Source organism: Somniosus microcephalus, chromosome 18, assembly GCF_052327205.1.
Source record: "Somniosus microcephalus isolate GS21.2 chromosome 18, FLI_Smic_1.0, whole genome shotgun sequence".
In the NCBI taxonomy this organism is placed as follows: Eukaryota; Metazoa; Chordata; class Chondrichthyes; order Squaliformes; family Somniosidae; genus Somniosus; species Somniosus microcephalus.
The window spans coordinates 71,960,088-71,978,240 of NC_141004.1; the positions used below are offsets into that span (position 1 = coordinate 71,960,088).

General features: G+C 56.3%; 1 protein-coding gene across 2 annotated transcripts in view; it reads right to left on the bottom strand.

The window, feature by feature from the left end:
• LOC147105372 (tetraspanin-2-like) overlaps window positions 1–18,153 on the bottom strand; it is a 206,829-nt gene that overhangs the window by 41,522 nt on the left and 147,154 nt on the right. For both annotated transcript variants that reach the window (XM_086011669.1, XM_086011668.1), the window contains exon 6: window positions 12,549–12,620. In XM_086011669.1, the coding sequence (XP_085867795.1) occupies window positions 12,549–12,620 (72 nt within the window). The remainder of the gene's footprint in view (window positions 1–12,548; window positions 12,621–18,153) is intronic.

Below are 18,153 nucleotides of genomic sequence, written 5' to 3' on the forward strand. Positions count from 1 at the left end.
GGTGTTGGGTGATGTACTGAGTGGAGTGTCCCAGGGATCGGTGCTGGGTGATGTACTGAGTGGAGTGTCCCAGGGATCGGTGCTGGGTGATGTACTGAGTGGAGTGTCCCAGGGATCGGTGCTGGGTGATGTACTGAGTGGCGTGTCCCAGGGATCGGTGCTGGGTGATGTACTGAGTGGACTGTCCCGGGGATCGGTGCTGGATGATGTACTGAGTTGAGTGTCCCAGGGATCGGTGCTGGGTGATGTACTGAGTGGAGTGTCCCAGGGATCGGTGCTGGGTGATGTACTGAGTGGAGTGTCCCAGGGATCGGTGCTCGGTGATGTACTGAGTGGAGTGTCCCAGGGATCGGTGCTGGGTGATGTACTGAGTGGAGTGTCCCAGGGATCGGTGCTGGGTGATGTACTGAGTGGAGTGTCCCAGAGATCGGTGCTGGGTGATGTACTGAGTGGAGTGTCCCAGGGATCGGTGCTGGGTGATGTACAGAGTGGAGTATCCCAGGGATCGGTGCTGGGTGATGTACTGAGTGGAGTGTCCCAGGGACCGGTGCTGGGTGATGTACTGAGTGGGGTGTCCCAGGGATCGGGGCTGAGTGATGTACTGAGTGGAGTGTCCCAGGGATCGGTGCTGGGTGACGTACTGAGTGGAGTGTCCCAGGGATCGGTGCTGGGTGATGGACTGAGTGGAGTGTCCCCGGGATCGGTGCTGGGTGATGTACTGAGTGGAGTGTCCCAGGGATCGGTGCTGGGAGATGTACTGAGTGGAGTGTCCCAGGGATCGGTGCTGGGTGATGTACTGAGTGGAGTGTCCCAGGGATCGGTGCTGGGTGATGTACTGAGTGGAGTGTCCCAGGGATCGGTGCTGGGTGATCACAGAAATCACAGAAACCCCACAGTGCAGATAGAGGCCATTTCAGCCCATCGAGCCTGCACCGACACTTATCCCACCCGATCCCCGTAACCCCTACACCAACACATATCCCACCCTATCCCTGTAACCCCACGTATTTAATCCCCCTAACACTAAGGGTCAATTTTTATCATAGCCAATCAACCTAACCGCACATCTTTGGACTGTGGGAGGAAACCGGAGCACCCGGAGGAAACCCACGCAAACACGGGGAGAATGTGCAAACTCCACACAGGCAGTCACCCGAGGCTGGATTCGAACCCGGGTCCCTGGCGCTGTGAGGCAACAGTGCTAACCACTATGCCACCGTGCTGAGTGGAGTGTCCCAGGGATCGGTGCTGGGTGATGTACTGAGTGGAGTGTCCCAGGGATTGGTGCTGGGTGATGTACTGAGTGGAGTGTCCCAGGGATCGGTGCTGGGTGATGTACTGAGTGGAGTGTCCCAGGGATCGGTGCTGGGGGATGTACTGAGTGAAGTGTCCCAGGGATCGGTGCTGGGTGATGTACTGAGTGGAGTGTCCCAGGGATCGGTGCTGGGAGATGTACTGAGTGGAGTGTCCCAGGGATCGGTGCTGGGTGATGTACTGAGTGGAGTGTCCCAGGGATCGGTGCTGGGTGATGTACTGAGTGGAGTGTCCCAGGGATCGGTGCTGGGTGATGTACTGAGTGGAGTGTCCCAGGGATCGGTGCTGGGTGATGTACTGAGTGGAGTGTCCCAGGGATCGGTGCTGGGAGATGTACTGAGTGGAGTGTCCCAGGGATCGGTGCTGGGTGATGTACTGAGTGGAGTGTCCCAGGGTTCGGTGCTGGGTGATGTACTGAGTGGAGTGTCCCAGGGGTCGGTGCTGGGTGATGTACTGAGTGGAGTGTCCCAAGGATCGGTGCTGGGTGATGTACTGAGTGGAGTGTCCCAGGGATCGGTGCTGGGTGATGTACTGAGTGGAGTGTCCCAGGGATCGGTGCTGGGTGATGTACCGAGTGGTGTGTCCCAGTGATCGGTGCTGGGTGATGTACTGAGTGGAGTGTCCCAGGGATCGGTGCTGGGTGATGTACTGAGTGGAGTGTCCCAGGGATCGGTGCTGGGTGATTTACTGAGTGGAGGTTCCCAGGGATCGGTGCTGGGTGATGTACTGAGTGGAGTGTCCCAGGGATCGGTGCTGGGTGATGTACTGAGTGGAGTGTCCCAGGGATCGGTGCTGGGTGATGTACTGAGTGGAGAGTCCCAGGGATCGGTGCTGGGTGATGTACTGAGTGGAGTGTCCCAGGGATCGGTGCTGGGTGATATACTGAGTGGAGTGTCCCAGGGATCGGTGCTGGGAGATGTACTGAGTGGAGTGTCCCAGGGATCGGTGCTGGGTGATGTACTGAGTGGAGAGTCCCAGGGATCGGTGCTGGGTGATGTACTGAGTGGAGTGTCCCAGGGATCGGTGCTGGGTGATGTACTGAGTGGAGTGTCCCAGGGATCGGTGCTGGGTGATGTACTGAGTGGAGAGTCCCAGGGATCGGTGCTGGGTGATGTACTGAGTGGAGTGTCCCAGGGATCGGTGCTGGGTGATATGCTGAGTGGAGTGTCCCAGGGATCGGTGCTGGGAGATGCACTGAGTGGAGTGTCCCAGGGATCGGTGCTCGGTGATGTACTGAGTGGGGTGTCCCAGGGATTGGTGCTGGGTGATATACTGAGTGGAGTGTCCCAGGGAACGGTGCTGGGTGATGTACTGAGTGGAGTGTCCCAGGGATCGGTGCTGGGTGATGTACTGAGTGGGTTGTCCCAGGGATCGGTGCGGGGAGATGTACTGAGTGGGGTGTCCCAGGGATTGGTGCTGGGTGATGTACTGAGTGGGGTGTCCCAGGGATCGGTGCTGGGTGATATACTGAGTGGAGTGTCCCAGGGAACGGTGCTGGGTGATGTACTGAGTGGAGTGTCCCAGGGATCGGTGCTGGGTGATGTACTGAGTGGAGTGTCCCAGGGATCGGTGCTGGGTGATGTACTGAGTGGAGTGTCCCAGGGATCGGTGCTGGGTGATGTACTGAGTGGAGTGTCCCAGGGATCGGTGCTGGGTGATGTACTGAGTGGGGTTCCCCCGGGATCGGTGCTGGGTGATGTACTGAGTGGAGTGTCCCGGGGATCGGTGCTGGGAGATGTACTGAGTGGAGTGTCCCAGGGATCGGTGCTGGGTGATGTACTGAGTGGAGTGTCCCAGGGATCGGTGCTGGGAGATGTACTGAGTGGAGTGTCCCAGGGATCGGTGCTGGGTGATGGACTGAGTGGAGTGTCCCACGGATCGGTGCTGGGTGATGTACTGAGTGGAGTATCCCAGGGATCGGTGCTGGGTGATGTACTGAGTGGAGTGTCCCAGGGATCGGTGCTGGGTGATGTACTGAGTGGAGTGTCCCAGGGATCGGTGCTGGGTGATGTACTGAGTGGGGTGTCCCAGGGATCGGTGCTGGGTGATGTACTGAGTGGAGTGTCCCAGGGATCGGTGCTGGGTGATGTACTGAGTGGAGTGTCCCAGGGATCGGTGCTGGGTGATGTACTGAGTGGAGTGTCCCAGGGATCGGTGCTGGGTGATGTACTGAGTGGCGTGTCCCAGGGATCGGTGCTGGGTGATGTACTGAGTGGAGTGTCCCAGGGATCGGTGCTGGGTGATGTACTGAGTGGAGTGTCCCAGGGATCGGTGCTGGGAGATGTACTGAGTGGAGTGTCCCAGGGATCGGTGCTGGGTGATGTACTAAGTGGAGTGTCCCAGGGATCGGTGCTGGGTGATGTACTGAGTGGAGTGTCCCAGGGATCGGTGCTGGGTGATGTACTGAGTGGAGTGTCCCAGGGATCGGTGCTGGGTGATGTACTGAGTGGAGTGTCCCAGGGATCGGTGCTGGGAGATGTACTGAGTGGAGTGTCCCAGGGATCGGTGCTGGGTGATGTACTGAGTGGAGTGTCCCAGGGATCGGTGCTGGGTCATGTACTGAGTGGAGTGTCCCAGGGATCGGTGCTGGGTGATGTACTGAGTGGAGTGTCCCAAGGATCGGTGCTGGGTGATGTACTGAGTGGAGTGTCCCAGGGATCGGTGCTGGGTGATGTACTGAGTGGAGTGTCCTGGGGATCGGGGCTGGGTGATGTACTGAGTGGAGTGTCCCAGTGATCGGTGCTGGGTGATGTACTGAGTGGAGTGTCCCAGGGATCGGTGCTGGGTGATGTACTGAGTGGAGTGTCCCAGGGATCGGTGCTGGGTGATGTACTGAGTGGAGTGTCCCAGGGATCGGTGCTGGGTGATGTACTGAGTGGAGTGTCCCAGGGATCGGTGCTGGGTGATGTACTGAGTGGAGTGTCCCAGGGATCGGTGCTGGGTGATGTACTGAGTGGAGTGTCCCAGGGATCGGTGCTGGGTGATGTACTGAGTGGAGAGTCCCAGGGATCGGTGCTGGGTGATGTACTGAGTGGAGTGTCCCAGGGATCGGTGCTGGGTGATATACTGAGTGGAGTGTCCCAGGGATCGGTGCTGGGAGATGTACTGAGTGGGGTGTCCCAGGGATTGGTGCTGGGTGATATACTGAGTGGAGTGTCCCAGGGAACGGTGCTGGGTGATGTACTGAGTGGAGTGTCCCAGGGATCGGTGCTGGGTGATGTACTGAGTGGGTTGTCCCAGGGATTGGTGCTGGGTGATATACTGAGTGGAGTGTCCCAGGGAACGGTGCTGGGTGATGTACTGAGTGGGGTGTCCCAGGGATTGGTGCTGGGTGATGTACTGAGTGGGGTGTCCCAGGGATCGGTGCTGGGTGATATACTGAGTGGAGTGTCCCAGGGAACGGTGCTGGGTGATGTACTGAGTGGAGTGTCCCAGGGATCGGTGCTGGGTGATGTACTGAGTGGAGTGTCCCAGGGATCGGTGCTGGTGATGTACTGAGTGGAGTGTCCCAGGGATCGGTGCTGGGTGATGTATTGAGTGGGGTGTCCCAGGGATCGGTGCTGGGTGATGTACTGAGTGGAGTGTCCCAGGGATCGGTGCTGGGTGATGTACTGAGTGGAGTGTCCCAGGGATCGGTGCTGGGTGATGTACTGAGTGGGGTGCCCCCGGGATCGGTGCTGGGTGATGTACTGAGTGGAGTGTCCCGGGGATCGGTGCTGGGTGATGTACTGAGTGGAGTGTCCCAGGGATCGGTGCTGGGTGATGCACTGAGTGGAGTGTCCCAGGGATCGGTGCTGGGAGATGTACTGAGTGACCTGTCCCAGGGATCGGTGCTGGGTGATGTACTGAGTGGAGTGTCCCAGGGATTGGCGCTGGCTGATGGACTGAGTGGAGAGTCCCAGGGATCGGTGCTGGGTGATGTACTGAGTGGAGAGTCCCAGGGATCGGTGCTGGGAGATGTACTGAGTGGAGTGTCCCAGGGATCGGTACTGGGTGATGTACTGAGTGGAGTGTCCCAGGGATCGGTGCTGGGTGATGTACTGAGTGGAGTGTCCCAGGGATCGGTGCTGGGAGATGTACTGAGTGGAGTGTCCCAGGGATCGGTGCTGGGAGATGTACTGAGTGGAGTGTCCCAGGGATCGGTGCTGGGTGATGGACTGAGTGGAGTGTCCCAGGGATCGGTGCTGGGTGATGTACTGAGTGGAGTGTCCCAGGGATCGGTGCTGGGTGATGTACTGAGTGGAGTGTCCCAGGGATCGGTGCTGGGTGATGTACTGAGTGGAGTGTCCCAGGGATCGGTGCTGGGTGATGTCCTGAGTGGAGTGTCCCAGGGAACGGTGCTGGGTGATGTACTGAGTGGAGTGTCCCAGGGATCGGTGCTGGGTGATGTACTGAGTGGGTTGTCCCAGGGATCGGTGCTGGGAGATGTACTGAGTGGGTTGTCCCAGGGATCGGTGCTGGGTGATGTACTGAGTGGGGTGTCCCAGGGATCGGTGCTGGGTGATATACTGAGTGGAGTGTCCCAGGGAACGGTGCTGGGTGATGTACTGAGTGGAGTGTCCCAGGGATCGGTGCTGGGTGATGTACTGAGTGGAGTGTCCCAGGGATCGGTGCTGGGTGATGTACTGAGTGGAGTGTCCCAGGGATCGGTGCTGGGTGATGTATTGAGTGGGGTGTCCCAGGGATCGGTGCTGGGTGATGTACTGAGTGGAGTGTCCCAGGGATCGGTGCTGGGTGATGTACTGAGTGGAGTGTCCCAGGGATCGGTGCTGGGTGATGTACTGAGTGGGGTGCCCCCGGGATCGGTGCTGGGTGATGTACTGAGTGGAGTGTCCCGGGGATCGGTGCTGGGTGATGTACTGAGTGGAGTGTCCCAGGGATCGGTGCTGGGTGATGCACTGAGTGGAGTGTCCCAGGGATCGGTGCTGGGAGATGTACTGAGTGACCTGTCCCAGGGATCGGTGCTGGGTGATGTACTGAGTGGAGTGTCCCAGGGATTGGCGCTGGCTGATGGACTGAGTGGAGAGTCCCAGGGATCGGTGCTGGGTGATGTACTGAGTGGAGTGTCCCAGGGATCGGTGCTGGGTGATGTACTGAGTGGAGTGTCCCAGGGATCGGTGCTGGGTGATGTGCTGAGTGGAGTGTCCCAGGGATCGGTGTTGGGTGATATACTGAGTGGAGTGTCCCAGGGATCGGTGCTGGGTGATGTACTGAGTGGAGTGTCCCAGGGATCGGTGCTGGGTGATGTACTGAGTGGAGTCTCCCAGGGATCGGTGCTGGGTGATGTTCTGAGGAGAGTGTCCCAGGGATCGGTGCTGGGCGATGTACTGAGTGGAGTGTCCCAGTGATCGGTGCTGGGTGATGTACTGAGTGGAGTGTCCCGGGGATCGGTGCTGGGTGATGTACTGAGTGGAGTGTCCCAGGGATCGGTGCTGGGTGATGTACTGAGTGGAGTGTCCCAGGGATCGGTGCTGGGTGATGTACTGAGTGGAGTGTCCCAGGGATCGGTGCTGGGTGATGTACTGAGTGGAGTGTCCCAGGGATCGGTGCTGGGTGATGTACTGAGTGGAGTGTCCCAGGGATCGGTGCTGGGTGATGTACTGAGTGGAGAGTCCCAGGGATCGGTGCTGGGAGATGTACTGAGTGGAGTGTCCCAGGGATCAGTGCTGGGTGATGTACTGAGTGGAGTGTCCCAGGGATCGGTGCTGGGTGATGTACTGAGTGGAGTGTCCCAGGGATCGGTGCTGGGTGATGTACTGAGTGGAGTGTCCCAGGGATCGGTGCTGGGTGATGTACTGAGTGGGGTGTCCCAGGGATCGGTGCTGGGTGATGTACTGAGTGGAGTGTCCCAGGGATCGGTGCTGGGTGATGTACTGAGTGGAGTGTCCCAGGGATCGGTGCTGGGTGATGTACTGAGTGGAGTGTCCCAGGGATCGGTGCTGGGAGAAGTACTGAGTGGAGTTTCCCAGGGATCGGTGCTGGGTGATGTACTGAGTGGAGTGTCCCAGGGATCGGTGCTGGGTGATGTACTGAGTGGAGTGTCCCAGGGATCGGTGCTGGGTGATGTACTGAGTGGAGTGTCCCAGGGATCGGTGCTGGGTGATGTACTGAGTGGAGTGTCCCAGGGATCGGTGCTGGGAGATGTACTGAGTGGAGTGTCCCAGGGATCGGTGCTGGGTGATGTACTGAGTGGAGTGTCCCAGGGATCGGTGCTGGGTCATGTACTGAGTGGAGTGTCCCAGGGATCGGTGCTGGGTGATGTACTGAGTGGAGTGTCCCAAGGATCGGTGCTGGGTGATGTACTGAGTGGAGTGTCCCAGGGATCGGTGCTGGGTGATGTACTGAGTGGAGTGTCCTGGGGATCGGGGCTGGGTGATGTACTGAGTGGAGTGTCCCAGTGATCAGTGCTGGGTGATGTACTGAGTGGAGTGTCCCAGGGATCGGTGCTGGGTGATGTACTGAGTGGAGTGTCCCAGGGATCGGTGCTGGGTGATGTACTGAGTGGAGTGTCCCAGGGATCGGTGCTGGGTGATGTACTGAGTGGAGTGTCCCAGGGATCGGTGCTGGGTGATGTACTGAGTGGAGTGTCCCAGGGATCGGTGCTGGGTGATGTACTGAGTGGAGAGTCCCAGGGATCGGTGCTGGGTGATGTACTGAGTGGAGTGTCCCAGGGATCGGTGCTGGGTGATATACTGAGTGGAGTGTCCCAGGGATCGGTGCTGGGAGATGTACTGAGTGGGGTGTCCCAGGGATTGGTGCTGGGTGATATATTGAGTGGAGTGTCCCAGGGAACGGTGCTGGGTGATGTACTGAGTGGAGTGTCCCAGGGATCGGTGCTGGGTGATGTACTGAGTGGGTTGTCCCAGGGATCGGTGCTGGGAGATGTACTGAGTGGGGTGTCCCAGGGATTGGTGCTGGGTGATGTACTGAGTGGGGTGTCCCAGGGATCGGTGCTGGGTGATATACTGAGTGGAGTGTGCCAGGGAACGGTGCTGGGTGATGTACTGAGTGGAGTGTCCCAGGGATCGGTGCTGGGTGATGTACTGAGTGGAGTGTCCCAGGGATCGGTGCTGGGTGATGTACTGAGTGGAGTGTCCCAGGGATCGGTGCTGGGTGATGTATTGAGTGGGGTGTCCCAGGGATCGGTGCTGGGTGATGTACTGAGTGGAGTGTCCCAGGGATCGGTGCTGGGTGATGTACTGAGTGGAGTGTCCCAGGGATCGGTGCTGGGTGATGTACTGAGTGGGGTGCACCCGGGATCGGTGCTGGGTGATGTACTGAGTGGAGTGTCCCGGGGATCGGTGCTGGGTGATGTACTGAGTGGAGTGTCCCAGGGATCGGTGCTGGGTGATGCACTGAGTGGAGTGTCCCAGGGATCGGTGCTGGGAGATGTACTGAGTGACCTGTCCCAGGGATCGGTGCTGGGTGATGTACTGAGTGGAGTGTCCCAGGGATTGGCGCTGGCTGATGTACTGAGTGGAGTGTCCCAGGGATCGGTGCTGGGTGATGTACTGAGTGGAGAGTCCCAGGGATCGGTGCTGGGAGATGTACTGAGTGGAGTGTCCCAGGGATCGGTACTGGGTGATGTACTGAGTGGAGTGTCCCAGGGATCGGTGCTGGGTGATGTCCTGAGTGGAGTGTCCCAGGGATCGGTGCTGGGAGATGTACTGAGTGGAGTGTCCCAGGGATCGGTGCTGGGTGATGTACTGAGTGGAGTGTCCCAGGGATCGGTGCTGGGAGATGTACTGAGTGGAGTGTCCCAGGGATCGGTGCTGGGTGATGGACTGAGTGGAGTGTCCCAGGGATCGGTGCTGGGTGATGTACTGAGTGGAGTGTCCCAGGGATCGGTGCTGGGTGATGTACTGAGTGGAGTGTCCCAGGGATCGGTGCTGGGTGATGTACTGAGTGGAGTGTCCCAGGGATCGGTGCTGGGTGATGTACTGAGTGGAGTGTCCCAGGGATCGGTGCTGGGTGATGTACTGAGTGGGGTGTCCCAGGGATCGGTGCTGGGTGATGTACTGAGTGGAGTGTCCCAGGGATCGGTGCTGGGTGATGTACTGAGTGGGGTGTCCCAGGGATCGGTGCTGGGTGATGTACTGAGTGGAGTCTCCCAGGGATCGGTGCTGGGTGATGTTCTGAGTGGAGTGTCCCAGGGATCGGTGCTGGGTGATGTACTGAGTGGAGTGTCCCAGTGATCGGTGCTGGGTGATGTACTGAGTGGAGTGTCCCAGGGATCGGTGCTGGGTGATGTACTGAGTGGAGTGTCCCAGGGATCGGTGCTGGGTGATGTACTGAGTGGAGTGTCCCAGGGATCGGTGCTGGGTGATGTACTGAGTGGAGTGTCCCAGGGATCGGTGCTGGGTGATGTACTGAGTGGAGAGTCCCAGGGATCGGTGCTGGGAGATGTACTGAGTGGAGTGTCCCAGGGATCAGTGCTGGGTGATGTACTGAGTGGAGTGTCCCAGGGATCGGTGCTGGGTGATGTACTGAGTGGAGTGTCCCGGGGATCGGTGCTGGGAGAAGTACTGAGTGGAGTTTCCCAGGGATCGGTGCTGGGTGATGGACTGAGTGAAGTGTCCCAGAGATCGGTGCTGGGTGATGTACTGAGTGGAGTGTCCCAGGGATCGGTGCTGGGTGATGTACTGAGTGGAGTGTCCCAGGGATCGGTGCTGGGTGATGTACTGAGTGGCGTGTCCCAGGGATCGGTGCTGGGTGATGTACTGAGTGGAGTGCCCCGGGGATCGGTGCTGGATGATGTACTGAGTTGAGTGTCCCAGGGATCGGTGCTGGGTGATGTACTGAGTGGAGTGTCCCAGGGATCGGTGCTGGGTGATGTACTGAGTGGAGTGTCCCGGGGATCGGTGCTCGGTGATGTACTGAGTGGAGTGTCCCAGGGATCGGTGCTGGGTGATGTACTGAGTGGAGTGTCCCAGGGACCGGTGCTGGGTGATGTACTGAGTGGAGTGTCCCAGAGATCGGTGCTGGGTGATGTACTGAGTGGAGTGTCCCAGGGATCGGTGCTGGGTGATGTCCTGAGTGGAGTGTCCCAGGGATCGGTGCTGGGTGATGTACTGAGTGGAGTGTCCCAGGGATCGGTGCTGGGTGATGTACTGAGTGGAGTGTCCCAGGGATCGGTGCTGGGTGATGTACTGAGTGGAGTGTCCCAGGGATCGGTGCTGGGTGATGTACTGAGTGGAGTGTCCCAGGGATCAGTGCTGGGTGATGTACTGAGTGGAGTGTCCCAGGGATCGGTGCTGCCTGATGTACTGAGTGGAGTGTCCCAAGGATCGGTGCTGGGGGATGTACTGAGTGGAGTGTCCCAGGGATCGGTGCTGGGAGATGTACTGAGTGGAGTGTCCCGGGGATCGGTGCTGGGTGATGTCCTGAGTGGAGTGTCCCAGGGATTAGTGCTGGGTGATGTCCTGAGTGGAGTGTCCCAGGGATCGGTGCTGGGTGAAGTACTGAGTGGAGTGTCCCAGGGATCGGTGCTGGGTGATGTACTGAGTGGAGTGTCCCAGGGATCGGTGCTGGGTGATGTACTGAGTGGAGTGTCCCAGGGATTAGTGCTGGGTGATGTCCTGAGTGGAGTGTCCCAGGGATCGGTGCTGGGTGAAGTACTGAGTGGAGTGTCCCAGGGATCGGTGCTGGGTGATGTACTGAGTGGAGTGTCCCAGGGATCGGTGCTGGGTGATGTACTGAGTGGAGTGTCCCAGGGATTAGTGCTGGGTGATGTCCTGAGTGGAGTGTCCCAGGGATCGGTGCTGGGTGATGTCCTGAGTGGAGTGTCCCAGGGATCGGTGCTGGGTGATGTACTGAGTGGAGTGTCCCAGGGATCGGTGCTGGGTGATGTCCTGAGTGGAGTGTCCCAGGGATTAGTGCTGGGTGATGTCCTGAGTGGAGTGTCCCAGGGATCGGTGCTGGGTGAAGTACTGAGTGGAGTGTCCCAGGGATCGGTGCTGGGTGATGTACTGAGTGGAGTGTCCCAGGGATCGGTGCTGGGAGATGTACTGAGTGGAGTGTCCTAGGGATCGGTGCTGGGAGATGTACTGAGTGGAGTGTCCCAGGGATTAGTGCTGGGTGATGTCCTGAGTGGAGTGTCCCAGGGATCGGTGCTGGGTGATGTACTGAGTGGAGTGTCCTAGGGATCGGTGCTGGGAGATGTACTGAGTGGAGTGTCCCAGGGATCAGTGCTGGGTGATGTACTGAGTGGGGTGTCCCGGGGATCGGTGGTGGGTGATGTACTGAGTGGAGTGTCCTAGGGATCGGTGCTGGGTGATGTACTGAGTGGAGTGTCCCAGGGATCGGTGCTGGGAGATGTACTGAGTGGAGTGTCCCAGGGATCAGTGCTGGGAGATGTACTGAGTGGAGTGTCCCAGGGATCAGTGCTGGGTGATGTACTGAATGGAGTGTCCCAGGGATCGGTGCTGGGTGATGTACTGAGTGGAGTGTCCCAAGGATCGGTGCTGGGGGATGTACTGAGTGGAGTGTCCCGGGGATATGTGCTGGGAGAAGTACTGAGTGGAGTTTCCCAGGGATCGGTGCTGGGTGATGGACTGAGTGGAGTGTCCCGGGGATCGGTGCTGGGAGATGTACTGAGTGGAGTGTCCCAGGGATTAGTGCTGGGTGATGTACTGAGTGGAGTGTCCCAGGGATCGGTGCTGGGTGATGTACTGAGTGGAGTGTCCCAGGGATCGGTGCTGGGAGATGTACTGAGTGGAGTGTCCCAGGGATCGGTGCTGGTACTTCAGACTGTACAATGCTCCGGTTGGACGCCTTCTTGAACAGTATTCAGTTTGACTCTTAAAAGGAGTTGAATGAAAGTGACATTATTGAGGTGTACAAAATAATAAGTACAATAGAAAAGTTTATTACTGTCCTTAACTTTGACAAACGGAAAAGTGCAAGTGGAGAACTGATGTCAGGTAGGATTTGTTAACACACAGTAATATTTGGAATGGGTAAGAAAGTGGAGGCAAAATCTGTAGCAATTTACGAAAGGCAATTAAGAACTGAAATGGAGTGGATTGTAGATAGCTCGGCTGAATGGCTTCCATCGACAGCCCATAATGCTTTGTGAAGCAGCCATGCACAGTTCCACAGCAGGCCAGCAATTAGTGTCAGGTCAGAGTTCAAGATTGATGCTGAGGTCACTGAGAAAGGACGAATGTCCCTGTAACAGCAGACACGGAGCGACGAAATTACAAGTAGAATTGAGTGAAAATCTTGGAACTCACCACAGATACGTGCAGCGTGGGACAGAGGGGCTGAATGGTGGAGTCTGGGGTCGAGTCTCCACAGCACTGCAACTAGGAGAGAGAGAGACCTGTCACATCAACACAAGAGCGAGAGCAGAGAGTGTGTCAGTGAGTGTGAGACCGTGTGCGGTGTGTCAGTGAGTGTGAGACCGTGTGCGGTGTGTCAGTGAGTGTGAGACCGTGTGCGGTGTGTCAGTGAGTGTGAGACCGTGTGCGGTGTGTCAGTGAGTGTGAGACCGTGTGCGGTGTGTCAGTGAGTGTGAGACCGTGTGCGGTGTGTCAGTGAGTGTGAGACCGTGTGCGGTGTGTCAGTGAGTGCGAGGCCGTGTCCAGTGTGTCAGTGAGTCTGAGACCGTGTGCAGTGTGTCAGTGAGTGCGAGACCGTGTCCAGTGTGTCAGTGAGTGTGAGACCGTGTGCGGTGTGTCAGTGAGTGTGAGACCGTGTGCAGTGTGTCAGTGAGTGTGAGACCGTGTGCAGTGTGTCAGTGAGTGTGAGACTGTGTGCGGTATGTCAGTGAGTGTGAGACCGTGTGCAGTGTGTCAGTGAGTGTGAGACCGTGTGCGGTGTGTCAGTGAGTGTGAGACCGTGTGCGGTGTGTCAGTGAGTGTGAGACCGTGTGCTGTGTGTCAGTGAGTGTGAGGCCGTGTGCGGTGTGTCAGTGAGTGTGAGACCGTGTGCAGTGTGTCAGTGAGTGTGAGACCATGTGCAGTGTGTCAGTGAGTGTGAGGCCGTGTGCGGTGTGTCAGTGAATGTGAGACCGTGTGCGGTGTGTCAGTGAGTGTGAGACCGTGGGCAGTGTGTCAGTGAGTGTGAGACCGTGTGCGGTGTGTCAGTGAGTGTGAGACCATGTGCGGTGTGTCAGTGAGTGTGAGACCGTGTGCGGTGTGTCAGTGAGTGTGAGACCGTGAGCGGTGTGTCAGTGAGTGTGAGACCGTGTCCAGTGTCTCAGTGAGTGTGAGACCGTGTGCGGTGTGTCAGTGAGTGTGAGACCGTGTGCAGTGTGCCAGTGAGTGTGAGGCCGTGTGCAGTGTGTCAGTGAGTGTGAGACCGTGTGCGGTGTGTCAGTGAGTGTGAGACCGTGTGCAGTGTGTCAGTGAGTGTGAGGCCGTGTGCGGTGTGTCAGTGAATGTGAGACCGTGTGCGGTGTGTCAGTGAGTGTGAGACCGTGGGCAGTGTGTCAGTGAGTGTGAGACCGTGTGCGGTGTGTCAGTGAGTGTGAGACCATGTGCGGTGTGTCAGTGAGTGTGAGACCGTGTGCGGTGTGTCAGTGAGTGTGAGACCGTGAGCGGTGTGTCAGTGAGTGTGAGACCGTGTCCAGTGTCTCAGTGAGTGTGAGACCGTGTGAGGTGTGTCAGTGAGTGTGAGACCGTGTGCAGTGTGTCAGTGAGTGTGAGACCGTGTGCAGTGTGTCAGTGAGTGTGAGACCGTGTGCAGTGTGTCAGTGAGTGTGAGACCGTGTGCAGTGTGCCAGTGAGTGTGAGGCCGTGTGCAGTGTGTCAGTGAGTGTGAGACCGTGTGCGGTGTGTCAGTGAGTGTGAGACCGTGTGCAGTGTGTCAGTGAGTGTGAGACCGTGTGTGGTGTGTCAGTGAGTGTGAGACCGTGTGCGGTGTGTCAGTGAGTGTGAGACCGTGTGCAGTGTGTCAGTGAGTGTGAGACCATTTGCGGTGTGTCAGTGAGTGTGAGACCGTGTGCAGTGTGTCAGTGAGTGTGAGACCGTGTGCAGTGTGTCAGTGAGTGTGAGACCGTGTGCAGTGTGTCAGTGAATGTGAGACCGTGTGCGGTGTGTCAGTGAGTGTGAGACCGTGTCCAGTGTGTCATTGAGTGTGAGACCGTGTGCAGTGTGTCAGTGAGTGTGAGACCTTGTGTCAGTGAGTGTGAGACCGTGTGCAGTGTGTCAGTGAGTGTGAGACCGTGTGCGGTGTGTCAGTGAGTGTGAGACCGTGTGCGGTGTGTCAGTGAGTGTGAGACCGTGTGCGGTGTGTCAGTGAGTGTGAGACCGTGTGCAGCGTGTCAGTGAGTGTGAGACCGTGTCCAGCATGTCAGTGAGTGTGAGACCGTGTGCAGCGTGTCAGTGAGTGTGAGACCGTGTCCAGTGTGTCAGTGAGTGTGAGACCGTGTGCAGTGTGTCAGTGAGTGTGAGACCGTGTGCAGTGTGTCAGTGAGTGTGAGAGTGTGTGCAGTGTGTCAGTGAGTGTGAGACCGTGTGCGGTGTGTCAGTGAGTGTGAGACCGTGTGCGGTGTGTCAGTGAGTGTGAGACCGTGTGCGGTGTGTCAGTGAGTGTGAGACCGTGTGCGGTGTGTCAGTGAGTGTGAGACCGTGTGCGGTGTGTCAGTGAGTGTGAGACCGTGTGCGGTGCATCAGTGAGTGTGAGACTGTGTGCGGTGTGTCAGTGAGTGTGAGACCGTGTCCAGTGTGTCAGTGAGTGTGAGACCGTGTGCAGTGTGTCAATGAGTCTGAGACCGTGTCCAGTGTGTCAGTGAGTGTGAGACCGTGTGCAGTGTGTCAGTGAGTGTGAGACCGTGTGCAGTGTGTCAGTGAGTGTGAGACCGTGTCCAGTGTGTCAGTGAGTGTGAGGCCGTGTGCGGTGTGTCAGTGAGTGTGAGACCATGTGCGGTGTGTCAGTGAGTGTGAGAGTGTGTGCAATGTGTCAGTGAGTGTGAGACTGTGTGCAGTGTGTCAGTGAGTGTGAGACCGTGTGCGGTGTGTCAGTGAGTGTGAGACCGTGTGCGGTGTGTCAGTGAGTGTGAGACCGTGTGCAGTGTGTCAGTGAGTGTGAGACCGTGTCCAGTGTGTCAGTGAGTGTGAGACCGTGTGCGGTGTGTCAGTGAGTGTGAGACCATGTCCAGTGTGTCAGTGAGTGTGAGACCGTGTGCAGTGTGTCAGTGAGTGTGAGACCGTGTGCGGTGTGTCAGTGAGTGTGAGACCGTGTGCGGTGTGTCAGTGAGTGTGAGACCGTGTGCGGTGTGTCAGTGAGTGTGAGACCGTGTGCGGTGTGTCAGTGAGTGTGAGACCGTGTGTGGTGTATCAGTGAGTGTGAGACCGTGTCCGGTGTGTCAGTGAGTGTGAGACCGTGTGCGGTGTGTCAGTGAGTGTGAGACCGTGTGCGGTGTGTCAGTGAGTGTGAGACCGTGTGCGGTGTGTCAGTGAGTGTGAGGCCGTGTGCGGTGTGTCAGTGAGTGTGAGACCGTGTGCGGTGTGTCAGTGAGTGTGAGACGGTGTGCGGTGTGTCAGTGAGTGTGAGACCGTGTGCGGTGTGTCAGTGAGTGTGAGACCGTGTGCGGTGTGTCAGTGAGTGTGAGACCGTGTGCGGTGTGTCAGTGAGTGTGAGACCGTGTGCGGTGTGTCAGTGAGTGTGAGACCGTGTGCGGTGTGTCAGTGAGTGTGAGACCGTGTGCGGTGTGTCAGTGAGTGTGAGACCGTGTCCAGTGTGTCAGTGAGTGTGAGACCGTGTGCAGTGTGTCAGTGAGTGTGAGACCGTGTGTGGTGTGTCAGTGAGTGTGAGACCGTGTGCGGTGTGTCAGTGAGTGTGAGACCGTGTGCGGTGTGTCAGTGAGTGTGAGTCTGTGTGCGGTGTGTCAGTGAGTGTGAGACCGTCTGCAGTGTGTCAGTGAGTGTGAGACCGTGTGCGGTGTGTCAGTGAGTGAGAGACTGTGTGCAGTGTGTCAGTGAGTGTGAGACCGTGTCCAGTGTGTCAGTGAGTGTGAGACCGTGTGCAGTGTGTCAGTGAGTGTGAGACCGTGTCCAGTGTGTCAGTGAGTGTGAGACCGTGTGCGGTGTGTCAGTGAGTGTGCAAGGTGTGTACTCACCAGATTGTGAATGTTTGGAACATAGAACAGGAGGAGGGCATTCAGCCCCTCCAGCCTGCACTGCCATTGGATGAGATCATGGTTGATCTGTGATCTAACTCCATATACCTGCCTTTGGCCCATATCCCTTAATACCTTTGGTTAACAGAGAGCTATCAATCTCCAATTTAAAATTAACAATTGATCCAGCATCAGTTGCCGTTTGCGGAAGCGCGTTCCTCTGTGTGTAGAAGTTTTTCCTAATTTCACTCCTGAAAGGTCTGGCTCTAATTCTTAGACTCTGCTCCCTAGTCCTAGACTCCCCAACCAGCGGAAAACGTTTCTTGCTATCTACCCTATCAGTTCCCTTTAATAGCTTGAAAACTTTGGTCAGATTACCCCTTAACCTTTTAAATTCTAGGGAATACAACCCTAATTTGTGTAATCTCTCTTCGTAACTTAACCCTTGAAGTCCAAGTATCATTCTGGTAAACCTACGCTGCACTCCCTCCAAGGCCAATAGGTGTGGTGCCCAGAACTGCTCACAGTACTCCAGGTGTGGTCTAACCAGGGTCTTCTTTAGCTGTAGCATAACTTCCACTCCCTTGTACTCTAGTTCTGTAGATATAAAGGCCAGCATTCCATTAGTCTTTTTGATTATTTTCTGTACCTGTTCATGACATTTTAATGATCAATATACCTGGGCCCTCAAGTCTCTCTGGACCGCCACTGTTTTTAGCTTTTCACCATTGAGAAAGTCCCCTGTTCGATCCTTTTTAGGTCCAAAGTGGATGACCTCACATTTGCCTACATTGAAATCCATTTGCCACAGTTTTGCCCATTCACTTACTCTGTCGATATCCCTTTGTAATTTTATGCTTTCATCTCCACTGCCTACAGTGCCGCCTATCCTTGTGTCATCGGCATATTTGGATATATGACTTTCTATGCCATCATCTAAGTCGTTAATAAATATTGTGAATAGTTGAGGCCCCAACACCGATCCCTGCGGGACACCACTAGTCGCATCCTGCCAATTTGAGTACCTACCCATTATCCCTACTCTCTGTCTCCTGCCGCTCAGCCAATTTCCTAACCAGGTCAATAATTTGCCCTCAATTCCATGGGCTTCTACCTTAGTTAACAGCCTCTTATGTGCCTTCTGGAAGTCCATATAAATAACATCCATAGACATTCCCCTGTCCACTACTTTAGTTACCTCCTCAAAAAATTCATCAGGTTTGTCAGGTATGACCTACTTTTCACAAATCCATGCTGACTCTCTCTGATCAACTAAAAATTTACAAGGTGTTCCGTCACCCTATCCTTAATTATAGACTCTAGCAATTTCCCGACAACAGATGTTAGGCTAACTTGTCTATAATTCCCTGGTTTCCCTCTCTCCCCATTCTTAAATAGCAGAGTGACATGTGCAATTTTCCAATCTAAAAGGACGGTTCCTGAATCGAGAGAACTTTGGAAGATTATAGTTAGGGCATCTGCAATGTGCTCACCTACTTCCTTTAAAACCCTGGGGTGGAAACCATCTGGTCCTAGGGATTAGTCACTCTTTAGTACCATTATTTTCTTCATTACTGTTAATTTACTAACTTTAATTTTATTGAGTCCCTGTCCCTGATTTAGTTTCCTTTGGATTTCTGGCATGCTATCCTTTTCCTCTACTGTAAATACTGATGCAAAGTACTTATTCAACATGTGCGCCATTTCCTTCTTATTTGGTTTTGAGTGTGTAAGGTGTGTACTCACCACCCAGAGAATGTTTAGGGTGAGTGTGT